At 37.6% G+C, this 10,280-nt stretch overlaps 1 protein-coding gene across 1 annotated transcript; it reads right to left on the reverse strand.

The window, feature by feature from the left end:
- Nucleotides 1–8,877: 8,877 nt before the first annotated feature.
- On the reverse strand, nt 8,878–9,765 carry LOC125075626. Its single transcript, XM_047687334.1, has one exon. It carries the CDS (start codon nt 9,763–9,765, stop codon nt 8,878–8,880), a length of 888 nt encoding a protein of 295 aa, XP_047543290.1.
- Nucleotides 9,766–10,280: the final 515 nt, after the last annotated feature.

Genomic DNA, 10,280 nt, shown 5'->3' on the forward strand with positions numbered 1-10,280 from the left:
TGTGTGTGTATGTGTAATGCCTGAAACTAACCAACCTAATTTAGTCATTTGCAACTTAGGACGCTGCTTACCTAAATCTATGTAATTGTTAGTTATAACTTCCCAAAATATTTCTGCCCCGAGCAGTATGTCTACAGTCGAGGGAATATTGAAAGAGGGGTCTGCTAGTTGAATGCCCGAAGGAAGAGGCAAATGTGTGATATCTATATAATTATGTGGTAATAATTTAGTTATTTCTGGGAGAACAAAACATTTTAAATCAACATGATAACCACCCGAAATAGACTGGATAGTTATGACGCAAGACTCTGCACTATAGAAACATTGATTGGTTATACCTACAATAGTGGAGCTCGTATCATGTTTCGTCAAACCTAGTTTCTCACAGAGGTGCTGCGTGATGTAGTTAGAAGTGCTGCCGTTGTCTAGTAGAACGTGCTAGTAGCTGTGTTCCTATAGAATCCATCACCTTCACCAACGCTGTGGAAAGCAGTACGAAAGAGATTTTAGTATTTTGTATATAAGTATTTGTAGATGAAGTGAGTGTTACTGGTAATTCTGTTTGATTTTGTATGTGTGTGTGTAAGAGTGTATTATGTTTAAGCTTACAATACTTGCAGTGTGATAATTTACAATGTTTATCTATATGACCTGGACGTAAACAATTTTTACAGACCTTAAAATTATTTATTTTCTGTAAACGGCTATTGACGTCAAGGTTTCTAAATTCCTGACAACTAAATAAGAAATGACTCTTTTTGCACATAGGACATGTAGTATTAATATTATTTTGCTTTGTATCTGTTTTTTGTGTGTGTTGTACTTGTAAATTAAATGTATTTTGTTTTTGTTGAGTGTTCTGTTTATATGTCATTTGTTGTTGTATAGTGTCTAATAAATCAGATCTGTTTGTTAAAAAAGTTATGAATTGTTTTAGAGTAGGGTAACCTGTTACTGTACTACGAAATTCTTCCCACTCCTTAAAAGAAATTTCATCTAATTTTTTAGACATGATATGAATGATAAGCGTATCCCAGTGGTCAGTTGGTTGGCCGAGACTGGCAAGTGCACACAAGTTTTTATTAGTGACATCAATGTTTTTCAAACACTGACTTGATTCTTTTTGTGCTTGTTGTAAATTAAATAATGCATTAACATGATTATTAATTAAGAGACGTTCGTTGTCGTAACGATTAGTTAATAAATTCCAAGCTATTTGATAATTATCTACAGTGAATTCTATATTCTGTACAATTAAAGACGCAGTACCTTTAAGAGCAGCGCGTAAATAATGAAATTTATTAATGTCACTGATACTTTTATTATTATGAATAATAGATAAATACGTATCTCTAAACTCCAGCCAGCGCTGAAAGTCGCCATCGAATAAGGGCAAGTTGATTTTTGGCAGCTTTACGAAGTCATGATGCACGGATTCGGTAGATGATGAGTCATATCTATGACGGAGGTGATCTCGTTTCTGGCGCTCTGCATTCGTCAACGATGTGGCTTGAGCCACAAGCGAATAATATTTATTCTTAAATTGTATACGCTCATAGAATTTCCCATCTCCTTCAGAAAATATCTCGAACTCCGTCTGTAATTTATCAAATTCGTTATATGTAATTTCTAATTTTGACAAACGTAATTCTATTTCCGTTATCTGCAGGTCTGTTTAATGCATGGAGACAGCTTGTCTCTGAACAAAAATAATCTAATTAAGGATATAAAATTATTATGTGAAATTCAAAATCTAAAGAAATGCAAATTTATAATTAGTACATTTCCATATTCACATACCTTGACAGATGCACAAAATTTACATATTTATGACTTAAATGTATCTTTATACAATTTGACCCGACATTGTAGCAATGATTTTATGTTATTTGACATTAATAAATTCATATATAGATTTAAGTTGACAGAGGGTACTATGTACCTACCAATAAAATCGAGAAGACAAATTGGTAACCTAATTGCTTACAATATTAATAATTATTTTACGTCTAATGTTACCAAGGATCATATGCATAATAAAAATAACAATTTAATTTATATTATCACTGATAAAAGTAATTTAAATTGAATAAAAAGTAATTTAAATTGAAAAAGAAATTATTGTATGTGGAGATTTTAATATAAATTTACTGCATAATACAACCACAAGTATTAGATTCAGATCATTGTTAAGTTCATATAATCTGGTAAATCTGTTCTTAGAACCAACTAGAATAACAGATTCCACAGCAACTTGCATAGATAACATATTTGCAACCCATATTCCACAAAATAAAATTATAATTAATAAACTAAATTCAGATCATTGTGGACAACAAGCTTTATTTAACTTCCATGTTAAAAAAATAAGCAATTCCGAAAAAATAATGTTTGTTCCTTTGACCACTAGTCGTATTGAGAAGTTTAGAAGTAATATTTTGGCTAATCTACCACACTTATCTTTTAGTGATAACCCCAATGCTTTGTATAATAATCTATTTAAATTAATTAGAAACAAGTTTGATGCAATATTCACTTCTAAAACAGTTAATACAAAAAACTTTTTAAAATTCAATGATTGGGCTACTATTGGAATTCATAAAAGTAGGCAACGAATGTACGAGCTTTACAATGAAAGGACGTACAATCACAGTGCCACTTTTGCCAACTATGTAAGTAACTATTCAAAATTATTTAGAAAAGTGTGCTTTTTGGCAAAGTCTTTAACTATAAAAAATAGAATTAAGAATGCACATGACAAAATAAAAATGACTTGGAAAATTATTAATTGTGAAACTGGTAGAGGTGGCAGTCGCAGCTCCGAATTGAACTTTAATTATAATAATAAAGTCATAAATAGTGAACGGGAAGTTGCTTCAGTTTTTGAACAATTTTTTGCTGACATACCAGTTTCTACAACTAAGTTACTTATTTCTTCTCCAGCAGTTGCCGAATCATTAATGAAAGAAAATGTACGTGAATGCAAATCAAAATTTAATTTTACCCCTGTAAACACCAATGACATAATTTGTACATTTAGGTCATTAGACATAAAGAAAACTGCTGATCTATGGGGTATTTCTGTAAAGGTGATTAATTCAATTATTGATCTAATTGCACCTTATCTTGCAATAATATTCAATGATTGTGTTCAACGTGGTGTATTTCCTGACCTGATGAAACATAGTAAAGTCATTCCAATATTTAAATCTGGTAGCTCTTCAGATCCTAACAACTATAGGCCAATCTCGATGCTACCAACCCTCAGCAAAATATTTGAAAAAATTATTTTAAATCAATTATTAGCATATTTCAATAGATACAATCTGCTTCATAGAAAACAATTTGGATTTACGAGGGGTCGCTCGACTACCGACGCAGGTATCGAACTAATAAGAAATATCTATGAAGCCTGGGAGAGGTCGCAGGATGCCTTAGGGATTTTCTGCGACTTATCCAAAGCCTTAGATTGTGTTCAACATGAAACTCTGGTCAGGAAACTATATCACTATGGAATTAGAGAATGTGCACTCGACCTTCTGACTTCTTATCTTAACAATAGAATTCAGAGGGTTGACGTTAAAGGGACAAGGTCTCCTGGGGTCTCAGTTGGTATGGGGGTCCCACAAGGATCAATTCTTGGACCTTTTCTATTCCTCATATATATTAATGACTTGCCCTTTCTTGTTGGGAACAAACATGATATAGTATTGTTTGCTGATGATACCTCTTTGGTTTTTAAAATTAATAGGAAACAGGTACAGTATGACGATGTAAACAATGCTATGTCTGATATAGTACACTGGTTTAGCGTAAATAATCTTAGGCTGAATAATAAAAAAACTAAAATTGTAAAATTTAGCACACCAAACGTGCAAAATGTAAAACCCGATGTACTTATCAATGGGGAATCGATGGATCCAGTTGAAACAACTGAATTTCTTGGCCTTACTCTTGATGCCAAATTACAGTGGCTCCCCCATATAAACGGATTGGCGGGTAGACTGAGTTCTGCGGCATTTGCGGTCAAAAAAATTAGATTATTTACCGATGTTGATACGGCTCGCCTAGTTTATTTCAGTTACTTTCACAGTATAATGTCGTACGGTATTATGCTTTGGGGTAACGCAGCCGCTATCCATACTATATTTGTGCTGCAGAAGAGGGCTATTCGCGCAATCTATAACCTGGGAGCCAAGGAATCTTTGAGGTATAAATTTAAAGAAATTAAGATATTGACTGTTGCTTCTCAATATATATTCTGTAATGTTTTGTATGTACGGAAAAATATTAATGTTTTTATGAGAAAATGTGATTCTCATAACGTTGGTACAAGGAACAAACACAATCTTGTTACTCCTGTTACTCGACTGCATAGAGTCAGTAACTCTTTTGTGGGGCAATGTATACGCTTCTACAACAGGATCCCAGAAAGCGTTCAAAATGCTTCTGTTGCGAAATTTAAAAAAATTGTTAAGGAACGCTTGTGTGCGAAAGGTTACTATACAATTAGTGAGTTTATGTTTGATAGCACACCTTGGGAATGAAACGATCGCCTCCTGGCTGTTTCTACTCATATATAATTATGTATATAATTAATTTGACGTAAAAAAAAAAAAAAAAAGTCCCGCTGAGTTTCTTTCGCCGGTTCTTCTCAGGTCAGGGTGTTTTCTTTTCCGAACCGGTGGTAGTGTTTAACTTGACAATCAATAAGAAAGTGTAATACTTCTATATTGAATAAAGGAATTTGAGTTTGAGTTGAGTTTGAATGTTAAGACAAAAGAGGTAGTCTCTGGCTCAAGTATTATTAATACTAATATTAATTTACCTAATAGTAATTTAACCTTGGATAAATTCCTAAATTTTAAAATTAGAAATAATCAAAACAATAATTATAGTAAACTTGTAAACCTGGTGCACCAAAACATTCAAGGAATGACCGGAAAAGATTTAGAAATTTAGTTATTCATAAACAGTAATGCCATTGATATTTTATGTATAACAGAACATTGGCTTGTAAATTATCAGTTTATGTTTAACTTCAGTGGTCACCAGATGGCTAGTATGTTCAGTAGAAAAAATGCTATACGTGGTGGCTCATTAATACTTCTTAACAAACATCTAAAATTTAAAGAACGTATAGGAGATGGTAATAGGCGAGTAAAACTATTAAGATTTACACGGCGATAGACAGTCTTTAATATCACACATACAGTTCACACACAGAAGGAGAAAGAGTAAGCGTACGGAAGATGGAAGTGAAGCTACAAAAGTTTATAGAAAGCACAGTACGAAGGAATAACACAAAACTATTAACTAAGTATAAATATGTATAGCGTAAGCGTATAAGCTAGCGAGCGCATAAAAAAATGGCACGGGTTTCGCGTCTAGCGTCTGGATCGTGACTGACTCGAGACAAAAATGCGAGGCTCCGGAGACGACCGCAGGTGCGCTGACGCAGGGAGCGGTCCGTGTTACATATATATAAAACTTGTCGCGAGTTTTATGTGCGTCGATTTAAGATAATATGTATAAAATTTATTATATAAATATGCGTTGTATTTTTGTTTTAAATATATAATTATATATTTATATTTAAAGTGTAATTACTATATTGTATTTATTTATATTTTGTTACTTATGTTTACGTATAATTTATAATATAATAAATATATGTATGTATATGTATGTATATAAATAATTATATTAGTGTAAAATATATAATTGTAAATGTGTATGTTCGCCACATCACTCCCCTCCAGAGACCGTGCTACGGGCGAAAGTAGTCCGGCAACCGAACATGACGTCCCGACCGAGTAGTTTTTACGTCTGGAGTTTGAGTGGATTTTAATATGGGAATGATGATAGGGGTTGTAGGTGTAGGAGTTTCAATGGAGGTGTTAGTGTCAGACAGTATGTAGGCAGGTTTCAATCGGTCTACTGATACTGTGACATCTTTACCTTTAATTTTAATTTTGAAAACCTTAGCATCTCTAGTCGCCACTTCATATGGGCCAGTATATGCTGGTTGAAGAGAACCTCTCAATGCATCCTCGCGTAGAAATACGTGAGAACAAGTGGAAAGGTCCTTGTATACAAATATTTTTTTATTAATTGCCGAGTGGTGCTTAATGGGGACTGGTTGCAAATTGTTGGCAAATGATCTGATTCGTGCTGAAAAATCAATAACATCAGTTGTGCATTTGTCAACACTGCAATCAAAAAAGTCGCCTGGGAGACGTAAAGGTTCTCCGTATACGAGCTCAGCTGAGGAACATTGAAGGTCGTCCTTGAAAGAGCTTCGTATACCGAGTAGTACAAACGGCAATGACTCAGACCATCGACAGTCCGCATGGCACATAATTGCGGCCTTTAGTTGCCGATGGAATCGCTCGACTAGACCATTGCACTGAGGGTGGTAAGCAGTTGTCTTTCGATGTTTAAAACCAATGGTTTTCGAAAGCTGTTGAAACAGTGAAGACTCAAACTGCCTACCTCGATCAGTGACAATGTCAGTCGGGCAACCAAATCGGGCAACCCACCCAGAAAGGAATGCCTTGGCCACAGACTCTGCCGTAATATCGGCAATAGGTACAGCTTCAGCCCATCGCGTAAAGCGATCGACCGCTGTCAGACAGTACCGATATCCGGCAGATGGAGGTAGTGGTCCGATGAGGTCTAAGTGAACATATTTGAAGCGCGCGTTTGGTAAATCGAGAGTGCCTAATGGAGATGACACATGTCGATTTACTTTCGCGCGTTGGCAGTCCAAACATGTCCTAGACCACTCGCGACAGTCTTTTCTCATCTGTGGCCATACATAGCGTTGAGCTACAAGTTTGGCACTTGTATTAGCACCGGGGTGACTAAGGGCATGTAAACTGGTGAAAATTTGTCTGCGTAATGGTTGAGGTACGAAAGGCCTAGGTGCCGGTGTGCTGACATCGCAGTACAAAGTAGTACGGCTACCAGGGATAGTCAACCTCTTCATACGCAGAGAAGATCCTTCTGCGAGATATTTAGCTAGCTCTCTGTCCGATTCCTGAGCTTTAGCTAGTATCTCTAGATCTACAGGCAAGTGCAATTCCTCAATGCGTGATAAAGTATCTGCCACGACATTGTCCTTACCTGCAATGTGTCTAACATCGGTGGAAAACTGAGATATGAAATCTAAGTATCTATACTGACGAGGAGTGCAATTATTTTTACGCTCGCTAAACATGTAGCATAATGGTTTGTGGTCAGTATAGATTGTAAATGATGTTGCTTCCAACCAATGTCTGAAATATTTGACACTCTCGTAAATAGCTAGGAGCTCTCTATCGTAAGGTGAGTATTTCCTTTGCGATGGGCTTAATTTACGAGAGAAGTATGCCAATGGTTGCCAATGTCTGTCTTTCAGTTGTTGTAAGACACTTCCGATGGCAAGATCTGATGCATCAGTTACCAAACTCAGCTTCGAATTTGAGTCAGGGTGCGCTAGCATAGCTGCGTTACATAAGCTAGCCTTACACTCCTCGAAAGCGGTTAACGAGTCTCCACATATGTCCACTGGCTGTGATGCTTTGACGGAACCCGTGAGTAAAAAATTTAAGGGAGCTTGGATCTGAGCAGCTCGAGGTATAAACCTCCTATAAAAATTAACCATCCCCAGAAATCTGCGAAGCTGTTTAGCTGTCTTGGGAACTGGGTAATTCTTTATAGCCTCTACTTTTCCTTCCAAAGGCTTAGTACCATTTTGTGAAATATGGTAACCTAGAAAAGCGACCTCAGCTACCCCAAATTGACATTTCGAGACATTTATTAGTATTCCATACTCTTGCAGCCTCGTAAAGAGTTCACGAAGATGTTTCTCGTGAAGAGTTTCGTCTTTGGAAAATATTAATATGTCGTCGAGGTAAGGGTAACAAAAGTCTATGCCACGTGTCACTTCATCTATAAACCTTTGGAAAGTCTGAGCTGCGTTCCGTAAGCCAAAAGTCATATATGGAAACTCGAAGAGTCCAAACGGAGTAGTAATGGCCGTTTTCGGGATGTCCTGCTCAAAAACTGGTAACTGGTTATACGCTTTAACTAGATCTATTGTCGAAAAAATTTTGCAACCCGACAGATTGTGTGCAAAATCCTGAATATGTCGGATAGGATATTTGTCCGGAATTGTCCTAGCATTGAGTAATCTGTAGTCACCACAAGGACGCCAGCCGTTGTCCTTCTTGGGGGCTAGGTGCAATGGTGACGACCAGGAACTTTCAGATGGTCGAGCTGTACCGTTTGCCAACATTTCCTCAAACTCAGCCTTAGCGATCTTAAGCTTCTCTGGAGCAAGTCTTCGTGGGGAACAAGACACTGGGGGGCCTGATGTTGTACGAATGTGGTAAGTAATTGTGTGTTTAATAATGCGCACCGGTCCAGTTGGTCGTGTAATCTCCGGGAACTCTGCAAGTAAATCGTTATATTTAGAATTACCGGCCATGACCTTAACGCTAGACACTAAACAGTCTGCTACATTTATTGATGCTATCGTAGATAAATTAGTACTGTTATCTAAAAGGCGTTTATTTCTAACATCTACTGACAAATTAAAATAAGATAAAAAATCTACGCCAATGATAGCTTTGGAAACATCAGCTACTACAAAACGCCACTCAAAGTCTCTACGTAAACCTAAATTAAGTTTAAGATGTACATAACCATAGGTGTTAATTATAGTACCATTCGCCGCACACAATTGATAGTCAGTTCGCACACGTGGTTGACGAAGCGCAGCTCGAGGAAAAACACTTAAATCACTTCCCGTATCGATAAGAAATTGCATCCTCGAACCGCGATCGGTGACGAACAGGCGACCAGTGGTGGAAGGGCAATCGGACGTCGCCATTACCGACTGCCGCTTACTTTTCCCGAATTGTAGTCACAGGGGGGTATGCACTTTTTCGCGAGGTTACCGAATTTGTAATGGTACCAGCATACAGGAAACTTCTTGTAGTTTGAAATTGATCTTCTAGAAGTCGATCGAGTCCTCTGATGTGGCATCTGTCGGCTTCTGGAACGCGGGCGATGGTGTCTGGTGGTGAGCTCACTGACCTGTTTCGTTAACTCGGTTATTTGTCGAGCCATCATGTCCATCGCCGACTCCAATCTGGATACTGAAGCCACCGCCAGCTGCGGTGATGATGGTGCAATGTCATGCACCCTATCTGCCAAATCAGCCAGATCCTGCAACGTCATGTTGGCCTGCGAAGCGATTATTGTTTGCAGGTTGCTTGGTAAGCGGCTGGTCCACACGTCAGTGATAAAGTCATCGGGCATATTCGGTCCGGCCAGCTGCTGCAGATGTCGTAGAAATTGGGAAGGCTTACGGTCACCAAGCTCCTCCGACTGTAAAAGCTGCTTGACTTTTTTCTGCCTCGATATCGAAAGTCGTTTTATCAGCTCGGACTTTAATTTTTCGAACTTTCCGGAAGCAGGTGGATTTTCTATAATATCCTCCACTGTGGCGGAATATTGTCCGTCCAAATACGCCAGGACATAGTAAAATTTGGTGTTATCGTCCGTTATGCGCGCTAAATTAAATTGTGCTTCAATTTGAGCGAACCAAATCTTTGGTTTTTCGACCCAAAATGGCGGCACTCGGACGCCAACGCGGCATAACTCCGCAGATGGGTCCCGATCCGTTGATACACGCTCGCACTTTTTAACGCGATGGCGGACACGTGCACTTCTCACCGATTGTCCCGATTCAGCGGTCTCACCGTCGCTACTCATTGTATATAATGTTCCACGGGGTCACCAGTTATAGGAGATGGTAATAGGCGAGTAAAACTATTAAGATTTACACGGCGATAGACAGTCTTTAATATCACACATACAGTTCACACACAGAAGGAGAAAGAGTAAGCGTACGGAAGATGGAAGTGAAGCTACAAAAGTTTATAGAAAGCACAGTACGAAGGAATAACACAAAACTATTAACTAAGTATAAATATGTATAGCGTAAGCGTATAAGCTAGCGAGCGCATAAAAAAATGGCACGGGTTTCGCGTCTAGCGTCTGGATCGTGACTGACTCGAGACAAAAATGCGAGGCTCCGGAGACGACCGCAGGTGCGCGGACGCAGGGAGCGGTCCGTGTTACATATATATAAAACTTGTCGCGAGTTTTATGTGCGTCGATTTAAGATAATATGTATAAAATTTATTATATAAATATGCGTTGTATTTTTGTTTTAAATATATAATTATATATTTATATTTAAAGTGTAATTATTATATTGTATTTAT

The sequence above is a fragment of the Vanessa atalanta genome, chromosome W (assembly GCF_905147765.1).
Source record: "Vanessa atalanta chromosome W, ilVanAtal1.2, whole genome shotgun sequence".
In the NCBI taxonomy this organism is placed as follows: domain Eukaryota; kingdom Metazoa; phylum Arthropoda; class Insecta; order Lepidoptera; family Nymphalidae; genus Vanessa; species Vanessa atalanta.

What these genes read in the sequence shown, in the direction of transcription:
- LOC125075626 (XM_047687334.1), bottom strand. Translation starts at nt 9,765, where the DNA reads ATGAGTAGCGACGGTGAGACCGCTGAATCGGGACAATCGGTGAGAAGT.